At 38.1% G+C, this 14,676-nt stretch overlaps 1 protein-coding gene across 1 annotated transcript in view; it reads left to right on the top strand.

The window, feature by feature from the left end:
- The window catches only part of slco5a1b (solute carrier organic anion transporter family member 5A1b), a gene marked incomplete in the record, with an annotated part of 195,945 nt that overhangs the window by 47,554 nt on the left and 133,715 nt on the right, over positions 1-14,676 (top strand). The window contains 1 exon segment of the mRNA XM_035671467.1: positions 3,379-3,465. Coding sequence (XP_035527360.1) covers positions 3,379-3,465 — 87 coding nt within the window.

The following is a 14,676-nucleotide window of genomic DNA, read 5'->3' as shown; positions in this document are numbered from 1 at the left end:
CAAACTAGGCAGTGCTAATCAGATATGAGTCCAGCTTCTGTTGTTGACTATTTCTCTCCTCAAATCTGTTCACAAACACATTTTACTCTTTATCTGGAATAAAAGATTGTGTGTGAGCAGGTGAGCCGCCAGTCAAACATTTCATCCACCACATATCCAACCACAGGCTTCATTAGTTCTTTGTTGCCTGCAGCTGTCCACAATTAAAATACAGTTTTGTTTGTTAAAATCAAAATGATATATATATATAATATTTCCAGCCACTGAATTTCAATCTTCCAGCTTCCTGCTTGAAGTGCACGATTACAAAAATGAAACCAAAGGATGTGACTTGATTTCAAATCAATAGGGGGTGACAACCAAAGAAGTTATTTTTGGGGGAGTAACTATAATATCATTACTGAAATTGTATTAGTAATTAGTTGCACTACTTGTTTAGTAATATTAGTATGATATGTTAAAGTTACTGCCTATTATGTGATTTATTAAAATAAGATTATAACACTTAAAGGGTTACTCCAAATTACAAAAAGACAACAAATCTTCCTACTTTCCTGCTGTTGAGAAAAACTAGAGATTGTTGAGCACCAAACACAAAGGAACAAGGAAACAGAAAATTGCTAATTTACATAATTATATATATTTAAAAAAAAAGATTTTCACAATTTGCAGAAAATGTCTTTCCTCTTTCCTCCCCATATCTTCCCCGACATCAGAGTCATCCGAAGATGACTGCTGGCGTTGAGGGAGATAACATGGATCCTGCAGGTGTCTGGAGGCGTCTCCTTTCTGCATTTGAATTCAGCAGAGGGAGCTGAGGGGAGGTCAGACGAGTCCACAGCAGATAGGAAGCAATTAGCTTGGAGTTCGGATATTGAGCTTTAAATGTGGTCTCACACACATACACACACACACACACAGACACACACACACACACACACTCGCCCTGTCCTTTGCATGCATCGAGGCTGTTTTAATTGACTACTTAATTTGTTATTCCTCCATTTCCCTGCCAATTTTCTTCACAGTTTGGTGAGATGTTAGTGAGTTTCTCTTTCTATATTTAGCTGCTATGTGAGCATCCAAAGTAAGATGTACTGAAGTATTCAAAGTGAAAGTCCTCATACTGGGGCTCCCCGGGTGGGTCCTTCGGGTCCGACCTGTGTCCCTCTGCTGCATGTCGTCACCTCTCTCTCTCTTCCCTTCAGCTATTCTATCTAATAAAGGCAAAAAACCCACTTAAAAATATATAACAAAGCCCAAAGTCCTGATATTAAAGAGGAGATTTTACTCTCCCTCTCATGCAACCAGGGTCATAGTTTTGGGACAATTAATGCTTTAAGTTCAGCTGAAGAAGGACAGAAGGAAGTAAAAATAGAAGAAAGGATGCAAGTAATGGAGGGCAGGAAGAAAGGGGGATAGAAAGAAGTAAAGAAAGCTAGAAATTAAGGTGGGATGTGCAAGGAAGCTACAAAATGCTTCACATATTGGATACAAACACACTGAAAAATACTGTTAAAACTGTTAAAACATATAGGCTAACCTATAAACGTGAGGTTTTAGCAATCGCTTCAAAGATCTCATGAATTCAGCATCAGGGGTTTAGTAGCCACAACTGAGAAAACACAGTTCCATCTGGATTTAAAATGTATAAATGGACAAACAGGAATAAGGAAATATAATATAAAACCAGAATATTGTCTATAAGTAACCGATAAATCAAGCTCAAGATAAATGCAAGTAGAAGGTCTCCTCGAGTTGAAAAACTCAAATAAACCACAAAACTGATCGCCTTAAACTTGTAAAATGTACTAACTCCAACAATTTAAGGATAAAAACATATTTGTAAAAGTAACTCATTTATTTTTAAGGTAAATTAGGTGAATTGTGCTTTAAACTAGTCAGTATATTACTGACTTAATTAAAATGTGGTCACAGAATGTATCTGTACACTTATATATGAATATATATTTATACTGAATAAAGTTAAAACTTAAATGCATCTTCTTTATTTTAACCTTTCTACTCTTCCACTAAATAAAATTATTTCATATATATGATGAACAATGAAAAACTATTTACAATTCATCGATTATCAAAAAAGTAGCCAATTAATTTTGGGGCTTTGGGGCTTAAACAACTGAGTTATTACTCCAACAGTTAATTTTTTATTTAGATTTAAGTTATGTTAGCTTACTTCTTTAATTAAGATGCAGTTGCAGTGTAGATACGATGCATTGTGGCAACCTGTCTTTAAGGAATCCTTTTTTTTTAAACTTCTAATTTGCAACACCTAATATGTTTTGAAAGAAACATATATATATTATATTCAGTATGTGCTCAGATTTCTGTCATTAACAATAATCTTGTGACCATCTGCTGTATCTGCCATGTCAAACTCTCAATATGTTCTTTTTCTTGTATTCCTTAAGATCTTCTGTTATCCGCCCGTCATGAAGGCAGGAGCGGATCCTAGAGAGAAATGTTTTGATTTAGCTAAATTAGGAAGTGACAAAATATAAAAGCTTCACTTTAACACACATTTGAATTTCAAAGACTTTCAGTTGCCCTCGTTGGTGTTTACCTGACGTCTAATCTAAACTGAATTTTAGTTGCATGACTGGAAGAAAAACTATTTTGCCTAATCATTTCAGCGTGCTGCGTGTACTTCAAAGTTCCATGACGTTAAGCAGCAAAGACAAATTGCCTTCTATTTACATATATTATGGATATTCAAATATTAAACTGAAATTTTGGTCAAACAAACTTTACACAACTGTCTGTTGTTGGTGGTAGTTTCTTCCTAGAGAGTTTAAGGATGACAGCTTTTTGGGAAACAGAACTTTTGTCTCTCATTTTAATGATTATGTGACAAATGATAAATAAATAAAACTCCACTCCGTCTGCAAGAGAGGCTTTTGGTAGCACTAATGTTGTACCATATGAAATACTAATTGTAAGTTGGCCAATTATATCCTGTTAAGTCTTGTTTTAAATTTCTAGTTTCTAATACAGACAGAGAAAAGTTCCTAAAAATATCAGGAAAACTCATCTCAGCTCACAAATCACACAGGAAATTATCTGCTCAGAATTGATCCAAATCAACTTGTTTACACAAACTTATTGCAGTTCTTGTTTTCACTAATTTGGTTAATTGTACAATTTATTAGTTGTTCACAAATATATCACTTAGTCTGTGGTTGTCAATTTACTCAATAATGCAAAAGTTTAATGCAATAAAACAAGAGTTATGTTTTGCTTGTTGGTATGAGTTTTATTTACTGTCCATTCTTTTTCTCTCTACTTTTTCCTCATCCATTTTGTTTCCATCCTCCACTCCCCCTCTCCTCCTACCTGCCTCTCTTTCATCGCCATCAGTGGGCTCCAGACGGACGAAGGCCTCCACCTGATGGAGATCCTGGCTCGCAGGGCTAAAATCCAGATGACCGACTTCGCCGAGCTCTCGTATGTATTTCTGCTTTTTATCTGTCAGTCACACGCCAGCAGGAAAACACAGGGTGCTCGCTTCTTCCTGCTGTGTTAATGCTGTTTGTTCTGGTAGAGTGGGCAGTCTGGACTCAAATTCACCATCTAACCTAAAGCTGGTATTTTTTTTCTCCCGGTTCAAACCAATAATTTGTCCAACTGTGTTGTGGAGTATCATAAAAAACACAAACCTGCACGCGTACCGTGTTCGCTACCGCTCTAAATAACCTATTGCTATAGAGATTGTTGATCGGTTCGCACCTGTTCTGGTTAAATAAGTCTGTTCAAACAGAGCCGGCACACTGGAAGTGACACATTTCACACCATTCGTTAATTTTCACAAGCTTAAACCCAGCAGTTTCATACCAAGGGTTTGAGCATTTTCAAGTTTTGCAGCTGCTGATTTAAATAAACAGCATCTTCACACAATCGCCTACAAAATAATCTATGCTGCCGACCTCTCGCCCTTTTCAGATACTGACATTGGCAGTGAATCATAAACTGAAAAACAGCCCTTCTAGAAACAAGCCAAATATTCTAAAATATAATGAAATCTGCCAATGAGGTAAGCCAATTTAGCTTGGCAAGAAATCTTAAAATGAGCATAGATAATTAGCAAAAATAAAATCCTACAGTAAGACATTATTTTTATTTTTATTATAATTATTATTTATTAAAATAATTCATTTCCAACACTGGGACATGACAACTTTTTCTTAAATTGAGAAGTTGTGCGAGTGGACTCACTTAAAATAAGGACAATAATCTTGTTCCTGTGCTGGAGCTCAATATTAGCTGTAATATCTTGTTAAGATAAAGATTTATTTTCTTAAAACGAGATTACTTTACAAAAAATAAGACCAGAATCAGAAATACTTAATTGATCCCCGGGGGAAAATGTGTTTGTTACAGTTGTTCAAGGTGCTCACACTATGTTAAAGTATATAAATAATACTTATATTACAATCTAACACAATATACAGTATATTTATATAGAATAACAATGTATGTATATATATAGGTAAGACATAAATAAATATAAAAATAGAAATATAATAAAAGCCTATGTATCTTTTTATAGTAATAAAATATATTTAATATTTGCTAATATATACTATTTCATAGAAAAAATACTTTTTTACTTTCTTCTCCTTTTTTTTTCAGATGGAGTTTATTAGTCTGATATTCCTGTTTAACTCATATTATGTTCACATGACCAGCAAAATAATGGGGATTACTTACTTCATGTTATAATCCAGCAGCGATAAAATACAGTAAAATTAGATACACAACTTTTTATTGGTGTGATGATGTTGATTGAACTTATGTAGAACTTTTCTTAAAAAGTACTAAAAGGATTTGGTAAGATTCCCATGAAACACGAACATGAAAACACCAGAATGAATCCTTGTTGGGGGTTTCACTGAAGTTACAGGGTGCTGTAGAATATAAGCACCAAATATTAACAATTACCTGTCCAGCACCAAACAGCAGACAGACAAAGTTAGCGACTAGCTGGTGAAGAAAATAGAAGCTCTAGAAGCTGAGGATATGATATTTTCTCAGGAGTTGGTAGAGATAAAAAAACAGATATTAGGAGAATTGATATTGGATTGAATTTAAGCAGTTGGACACAAATCCAACTCAAAATTATTGCTAATGTTGATGAATAAATGCTAATGTTGCTACTGGATCTGCATCTGCTTGCTACAACTTTATAAGGTGATAATATATTATGGCAGTATGTCTGTTAATGTTGCCTTAAATCAGATTAGACATTAAATTAAATCAAATTAAAAGTTCTCAGCAAAGAGTACAGACATATGTAGTTGTCTCGCAATCCTTGTGTCCTTCTGTTGTCCGCTTTTATTTCCAAGCCCGTTCAGGCTTGAACATGCTTCTCTGAGCTGCACATAGACAAACGTGCACTCATATAAGTTTGATCAATAAGTCAACTTGCTTGATGCAAAGATCTAAACAACACATTGTTAAGATTTAAATGGCGTGTGCTTCTGCTCCTCTGTGTACCTCTGCAACCTGTTGTTACCCAGAACACTTTAATCTGCAAAGGTTTACACGACTAACCGTGAAGTTTAAACGGCAAAATAAACTATTAAAGTTGTGCAGATAAACTTTTGGGTCCCTATAATTGAGGTGAGTCCTCACAACGTGAGTGGGCTGCCAGGTGTAGGTCAACACAATGTATAGTAAACCAGCACATACATGTACAAAGTTACAGCTCCAGCAGTTTAGTGATCAGGAAGCTATAAATAAAAGCATTTTAATGCTTATTATGTCCTTCTTAAATGCTCCTTACCCTGTAATGTAACCACGCCTCTGGACATGTAACCCTGCCAGCTGTCAGACGGCCAAGCAGTTGAATCAAATTAAGAATTACATCTGGAAGATAATTCAAATTCATCACTGTAATATTTCAGAATCACAATAGATTCCGTACTCAGACTAGAGATACTGAAGGGGCGAAGGTCTGCAGATGACTCATGTGTGCTTTACGTTCCCAACATCAACCACCTTGTACCTGTAGGCTTAAGTGGGCGGCAGTTTTCTCAAAGGGCGAGCATCACATACTGAATCTCTTCAGATATTCACCGAGCAGCGTCGGCTCCTCCGCTGTCACCCCCCTACCCAAGATCAGAGAGGGCAAACTGGTGGGATCAAAACAGAGAGATTTTCCAGTGGCACGAGGCGTTGAAAGGAAGAAAACGTTGCCTTTACAGAATAGAAATCCAAGGACACTGCCTGATTTTTATTCTGTCAACATTTTTTCCTGCTCAGGGGGAGAAAAAAAGCAATGAGAGCTGCTCGTCCCCCGTTATTGACATGTTGGAGTCGAGCTGCCGCTAACTGCAATCATTTATTAATGAGACTGAACTCTCCCTGAACCCTCTTTCTCTCTCTCTCTTTCTATGTGTCTTTCTCTGTCTCTCACTCATTTGCTGTCATTATCTATTTCTCTGTTTCTTCTTCTTCCTCTCTTCTTTCCAATCTGATTCTTTCTCAGTTTGTCTCAATCTATTTCTGTCTCCTCTCTTTATTTTTGTCTGTCACTGTCAATCTCTCTGTCTCTCTGTCTCTCTCTCTTTTTCTCTCTCTTTTTCAGAGTTGCTATATTTCTCCCCACAGGTGACTTTGCAGTAGGTTTGTGAACATTTTCTATGCGTTGAGCTGCAACAGCAAAACAGGAGTTACTGCAGAAGTTTGCAGTTGAACCAGTTGGGATTATAGTCAGTATACAGACAGTGCATTCTGTCTTGCATGTGTACATACAAGCATGTGTTTCTATACAGGCCTCTATGATCACAGTTTAAAAGCTTTATGCAGCGAGAAACAGAACATGTTTAATCCAAACATGAAAATAAACTTGCAAGAAATATATAACATGAATTTGGTTTTTTGACCATCACTTCCATCACCTGTCAGTTATAATAACATTATACCTCTAAGTTAATTGCTTAAGTCTAATATGACATGGAGCAGAATTTAAGTTTTTTTGCACATAAGTAGTGTTTTTCCACCAGATTAGCTTTGGTTGTTGAACGGGCTCCATCTAAGATTCATGAAACCTTGGTGCTATCTGGCAAACCAGCCCCCGTTTGCACCCGTTTTGAGTGGACCCATTGTAATCGGATGTATCAACAGGTGTTGCACAATTCACAACAACCTTAAGCACATGACACGCCCACCTTCCAGGTTCTTTGGAAACCAACCAATTTATTTTTGGTCGAAATGCTCCAAACAAGTTTAAAACTAGGTGTCCAAATCAGAGCGTCCCTGTTGGTGGAAAAAAAATTTTTTTTTATTGTGCAACATTTGATACTTTCACCTCTTCAGACCTGTAACACACTTTAAATGAAACAACCTGAGATTATAAAGAAAACAACAGTCTTTAACTGTGCACATTAAGGTTATAACCTCTCATGTCAGGACATACAGCTTTGTTTTAAGGGGTCACAAGCCAAAAAGGTCAGACAGGCTGTTAACAAGCATCTAAAGCCAACTTTATTTGGAATTAAAACAGAAACCTGAAATGTCTGTCTCAACAGTAAATATGATGAAATTGAACCAGGTTGAACCAGTAATGGTTTTCTCCTCCAAATGAGTTTGACTAACTTTGAACGTTAGACAATCTCTTGCATCACTTTGAGAGATGTTGCTGTGTTCTTGGCTGATAGTCATAATGGCCAAAACTTAAAACAAGACCGAAGTTGTAAACTGGAATTAACCTTTGAATTCTGACATTGGAGGCTTAAAGTAAAGTTGACCACTTTCCTACATACCTCACACACACACGATCAAGCACCACCCTGACCTACAAAGCTAGTTTTTACAGCACTTCCAAATTGCCAGGAAGCCAATCAAAGCCATGAAATAGAACATCACAACTTGTCGCTTTGTCTTCCCCCTCCAGCTGTTTTGGTTCACTCTAAAACGAGCCAAAGGACAGGTTGTTGTTGTTCTTTTTAATCTTCAACTTTCCAATTACTTTCCTCCATGGGTGACACTGTGCTGGTTGGTTTGCACCTTTTCTCTCAAATGTCTTTAGCCATGTGTATTTCAAAGACTATAATAGATACTCCGGCAAGGTGACAACGCACAGCGGACAGGTGTTAGAAAGGTGTGTCATGCAATCTGTGTGTGTGTGTGTGTGTGTGTGAGTGAGAGGGATTATTTCTTTCTTTCTCACCTGATACATCAAATCATTTGAAAAGACATTTCTTCCTATGTTAGTAGACTAATAACCAGAATTGCCAGGTCCCAACAAGTTATATGTGTTCAGTCATTCCTCTCCTTTGGAAAACCCACTGCTACTGTGGTGCAATCATTCAACTGAACAATTATATTTATTGACTTGTACACAAAGAATGATAAATGTAAAAGTCTTTGTTGACCCCATTGTGAAGTCATCATATTTTAAGGGGATAAAGTAGTCCCTGATGGTGTCTAGACACTGGTGGTGGTGTGCTGAGTGAAGAGGATGCTGAGGTCTGGATGCTTCTGGTGAGCTCAGTCATGGGCGCTAGAAGTAGCCAAACTGGAAGTGAATGGGGTGGAAGAGGGTTGTTGAGATTCACATTGAAATGACATTTGACAGCAACAGAGTAACGATTGGTTGATAAAAATAAAAATCTATCTGGTTAACTTAAAGCCCTTAAACTGCCCTAATCAGGTGATACAGGAAAGCAGGAGGATAGAGAGACTCAATGAATGAATGAATGAAAACCATAAATAGTCTTCCTGATTGAACTTACACTAGCTTCATATGCTAATTCAGAGAAATGCCGCACTCACAAACTTCCAAAGAAAAAAGTCCTCAGTTTGTGCTCAGTGGACACGATAGTTCCTGAATGCAACACTCAACAGACCTGCTGAAAAACACAGAAACGTTGGATGTTAGTGAGACAAAACAAAACAAACAAAACAAAACAAAACTGTATTTGTATGTTGTTTGTATGCTATTTCCGAAGTTTTCAAATTGATCTATTCGCGTGAAATTGTAATGAATATTAATTTTACATTGAAACAAAGCGACTCAGCACATCGTGTATGCAGCGCTCTGTATTATACAGAAAGAAACTTGGATTTGGTGAGTGATTATGAAATTGTCATTATTGTAATCTGTGCAGAGTCATTTTGGATTAATTTCCTGTTATCTTAAGAGCAGCACATTTTTATGCTTTTATCAAGTATTGATTTTCCAATGACGGTCACTCGGTGTCAGACAGCGTTGATTATATTATGTTTGTCTTCAAAGAGGTCATGTGGCTGAAACTTTTCACACCGTTAAACTCATATAAACACATTGTACCCGAGCACTGATGCTGTTGTTGCGTGTGTATACCTGTGTGTGTGTGTGTGTGTGTTTGTGTGTGTGCGTGTGTGTGTGTGTGTCAGGTTGTACATTCACTACAGTGCCACTAAAGCAACGTGCAACTGAACAGAAGTAAGACAGAGGAGGAAGAATTCGTGTGTACATTCATGCATTCATGAGTGTGTGTGGACAGGTGGGGATTGGGTGGCTTGGGGTCGTGCGATTCACACACACACACACACACAGACATACCTTCACACACACTCTCTCTCTCTCCGCCCCCAACCACCCGACCCTGTTGTTCCCGTGGCACCTCGCCGCGCTGCTCGGCTGCTGTATTGAGTCCCTGGGTGGCCCGTACTGTTCTCCTGTTCTAATGCACCTTTTGTCTTTGTTCTCCTATTCTGGGAATGAAAGCGGGGAGCTATACACTGGGGAGAGTGATGGATTGGAGGCAGAGAAAGCAAGAGAGCGACAGAGAGAGAGAGAGAGAGAGATACGGAGAGGGAGAGAGAGGGAGAAAGCCGAGGGGCCTCTTTTGTTGTGAGCGCGGTGAAAGCCCAGCAGGGGGAGCCGCCTTGACAATTTGTCAGAGGCGCCACGCTTATTTTCCAGGGCCGCCCTGGCTCCTCACCGCTGTGGCAACGGCAGTCACCTCCACCAGAATAAGTGAGCCCAGAAACAAAAGCTTTACACTGACACTGAGCCGGCTGACACTCCTGATTTACCCAGCCTGCCCCTGGCTTTTACCGCCCCCTGCTCCTCAGCACCAACAACTGGTTTCCACAGCTTCTTTCTCTCCTTTAAACTCCAGTTCCCCCATTATATTTCCTATAAATTTAAGGTTAGAGAAATGATCTTATTCTTTCAATATTCACATTTTTTGAATAATAGCCTGAAGGACTGGTTTAAAAGCAGTTATTTTGCTGTAGAGGTCAGACGTTAAGTTGACTCTAACAGCAGTAGCGAGAACTAAGGAGTGTCTCTTGATATAATTGAACGTAGGTGTTTCCTTGAGCTGAGACGGTTGAGTTTCCCTTACTGTTAAATACATTGTGCCACCCTTCGCTGATTAGCTGCTGAAGGAATGTATTTAGCATTAACACAAAGCTCCTGTGATGCTCTAATTGCTCTTTCAGATCTCTGATAAGGATGAAATTATGGGTGAAACATTAGTGAGTAGTGAGTGTTGTACAGTGCATCAGCATTTAAACTGCAGGTGTCAAGAAACATATTCTGCACATTTTAACTGAAATAATCTACAAAACTTTACATTGAATTCAACAAAAAAAACTGTCTATGTTTCATTCATCTCAACATTTTAAGAATAATCCAGCAGGCAGAATTGTGTGTACCTTTACGTCTACTTACAACGCTGTAATGGGGAGAATGTACCATATTATCATATTCATTGATTACCTGATGTGCTTTTATCAATCTGAAGGACGGAGTCTGGCTCTGTGGTTTTACAGCACTGAAAGCTTCAGATCGACAGGGACATATTCAGTATATCTATTCAGCACTCCCTCCAAAAAATGCATTTAAAAGCAGTTAAAACTTTTGAGTAAGTAAGAGAAATGTACATTTATAACATGTGAAAGTGGTGAATTAATCTGTACCTCCTACTTAAAGTTTATTTTAACCTTCCTTTATTCAAGTTCATCCAAATTCCAAAATAAATCTATAATATGCTGACATTGGTATCCAGCCACGCAGATAGTTTTGATTTAATGTATTAAACTGAAAAATTGCATTTGCTAAACTATTTATTTGGAACAAAAAAGTCCCACTAAAGTGAAGCCTGTAGATTATTCAAAGCAACCAGTAAGGATGTTCATTTTTCAGATGTACAGGTGGATAGCTCAAAAACTGAACAAATGAAACCAACTTCAGGTGGACAAATGTGTAGTTCTGTGATCAGGTAAACTGGTTTTTAAGCTTTACAAAGTTGTATTGACTGTAACTGAACTGGAAGTACTGTATAAAGTCACAGCAATATATATGTGTCCCTCCCATGCATTTATCCTGCGTCTCTGTACAACATCCCCTTCATCCATTCGCCAGGCAGCAACACTGCAGGCCCCTCAACCTTACACCTTACACAATAGCACCAGATTAGCATATTACAACAACAAAAATGTGTCTGAACAAAGTATTTAGTGACCTGTGCAACCTCAGCCACTGTAAAGACAACAAAACTTCCCTTTTCTAACAATTTCCTCTCGGGGGCTGGAGCCAGGGAGCAGCAGCGGTTCAGTGAGCCTGCAGCAAAACTTCCACACTGGCAACATATGAATCATAAAAGTGAGCCTACACTCTGTGCCAGGACACAAAACAAACCTGGAGAGTGACTCACACCCTTACGTTTCATTTGGAACAATTCGATACTGATTAGATAATACTGACGGTGAGCGCTTTCAGCAAAATGGCCTTGGAAATGTTTTTAGCTGCCGCGGTGGCCTGGTAGTGGTTGAGGGCGAAGAAGAGGGCGGGAGGGAAGCGTTGATGTGGGTGGCTTCGCAGAGCCTTTGACTGTAGCTGGCTGCCGAATAATGATGGCTGTTGCGTAACCGTCACTGAGTGTAGACTGGATGTTTTTTTTTAAATCAGGAGGGTCGAGGTGATGTAATGTCTGTCTGAGCCGAAGGGTCATATCAAAGAGCCGCCACTAGGAGGAGAGAGTGGACCTGAACTGGCTGCATGTGAGGATGGTGAGGATGATGGGCCGGATGTGGACTGATAAGGCCAGAGGTGTGAACACTGCAACAAATCTACAGCCGTACCAGTGTTTTAATCTCAGTTTACAGTCGGAAATGTTCTTGAAACAAGTGGAAAAATCTGCCAGAACCATTTAAATGTTCTGTGTATTGTTATACAATCTTTTAGCCCCAATTTTAAGTCCCAAAGGGCAAATTTTATTTTAGTATAAATAAATGTTTAATGGTTTTATCCAAATGAGTTTCAGTATCTTGGAACACTAGAAACACAGCAGAAGATTTCACTTGATCCTAGAAAATACATTAAACAAGTAGATTTGAGTTTTAGGATTCAGTTATTAACGAAAACGACTTGAGAAAATTTCTCAGCACATTCTCTCAAGTACAATATACTGTAGTTTTGAGGATTTATAATGCTTATTATAGAGGTCTTGAGCCTTTTAAACTTTCACTCTGGGATACTTTTTCCTCCACAGAAATATTATATTTCTATTCCAGTTCACTCACAGTATCTCATGGCTTACTTCCTACATTCAGCTTTTACAGTCGGCATGGGATAAGCCTATAAAATGTTTGACTGTTTCAGGGGAAATCTCGTATCCTAAAACTTTTCAGGAACTCTGCTCAACTCGACTATGTCCTTTGGATTAGGGATTCTTCTCAGTTTTTAAAATAACATGTAATCCTTTAACTAATCTGGGATAATACAACCTCAAATTTAGCCCATTGTCATTTTTGATGTATTGTATGTATCACATGCTAAATGAAGTTAATAGAGCAATATAAACATATTTTATTATCAATAGTTTGTGTAGTGTTTTTTTTTTTTAGTGTTTTTTCTTTTTGATATCACTATGGTTTCCTAAGTAAAGGATTTCATTACCTCTACTGCCACTGACAAATGTATAATTATATATACTGTGATTTTAGGATAATTGTTCCACTTTCTTTTGAAGAATTGTCTTGCAAAACCCACTTACAAAGTAAAAAAAATGTAATGTTCATCCTTCAATATCCATAAAAAAGAAGCATTCAGTGTGTAAATGTGTTGTCAGTCTTTCTAGAAAAGACGTTTTATCTTTTTAAACGTGACAGGATTTGTTTCTGTTGTCAATCATACCGTCAGAGTAGCTGTCACTGTTTTTGTTAGATGGTGGAATGTATCGTTTCAGCTATCACCATCATCATCTGCAGTACTTTCTTATTTTTTTCCGTGCAATCAGTCATCATAATGCTGCTGTTAGATTAAAACCTCTAAATGTCAAAGACATCACATTTTTTTGCAGTTTAATGAAAATACATTCTTAACCACTTTAATGGGTTTTATCAGCCAGTCATGTTGGAAAAATCTCTTAAAATTGTCAAGGTTTGCACAAAACAGGGAAGCATTTATTACTTTTTGATCACCTTAAAAAATAAAAGGTAAATTTTACTTTTATTTGTGCTTCAGTTGATCAGACTTCTGGGCTTGAAGGCCTTAAGTCTCGCTGAATCTATCAAATACTTCTAGTAAATTCTAGAATCTAGTACATTTCTAACATATGACATATATATACGTTGTCATATTTTTCTAAATGATAAATATGATAAGTAGAAGATGTAGAAATCACATCATGTGAGCTCCTGTGGCCCGGTGAGTGACGAGGATATTTACGAGGTTCGGAGTCGATGTGGGGTCTTTGTGCTGGAGCTGCCCTGGGTGGCAGAGGCCGACGGATGGATATGTGATCAACTCAACGTGAGTGATTTTTCCCTCTTCAGCACACACAGAGACTTCGCCCGCACCGGCTGATGAATCACTCCATAGATGTGACAAATATATCGGCCTCATTCCTCGCAGGAGAAATAATGGTCAGAAAAATGAGCTGGAGCATTTCGTGGACTCCCTTAGACAGACCGACCGGGACAGGGTGTGATATTTGTCTCTTTGGCTGCTCAGTTTGTATTTTGAACTTCAAAAAAGGTCTTGTGTGGAATACAGTAGCTAGAGCAGGACAGTACGTTGTGGAATTCATAACAAAAGAGAAAGGAAGGAAAGTTGATTTTTTTTCAATTCCAGCACATAGCTCCACCAAGTTCTCCCTTGGGGATCATTAATTTGACCCAGTCTAATTAGTTTGTTATTGCACCTTAAATGTTAGAATAGTATAACATTACTACTGCGCTTGCTGCTGTTCGTGTTTTTCTTTGATACACTGACCTCAGGGCAGAAGAAACCCAATTAAAAAGCCACAATAATAGTTGCATGGCTGCATGGAATGTCAATTGAAGGCTGTTAATCCACAAGTGTGGGCGAGGACCCATGAGAAGCCTGGCTGGTTGGATTGATGGTTAGAGAAATGCTCATTGAAAAAATGTATGAATTGATAATTTGAACGTCATTAGTGTGTACTGACAAAGTCTGAAGTCAATCCGATCAATTCTCTAGGAGGAGTTTGATACATTAGAGGGCCTGGAAATAGCAGAAATGGCGCCAATGTTTGACATTAAATAAAAATGGCCGACTTCCTGTTCGATTTAGGTTATGACTCCGGAAGGCTTTTGTGTACATTGTGACATGATATATGTGCCTAACGATTTTCCAACTTGCCAGTGAAATGGGACACCGGGGCTGTTTTTTTAAGTGTTTAAGCCACGGACAGG

Source organism: Morone saxatilis, unplaced genomic scaffold (assembly GCF_004916995.1).
Source record: "Morone saxatilis isolate NCDOM2014 unplaced genomic scaffold, NCSU_SB_2.0 Contig23, whole genome shotgun sequence".
NCBI lineage: Eukaryota > Metazoa > Chordata > Actinopteri > Moronidae > Morone > Morone saxatilis.
The sequence above is the reverse complement of the archived record's forward strand: the minus strand, read 5'-3'. Positions and strand labels throughout refer to the sequence as shown.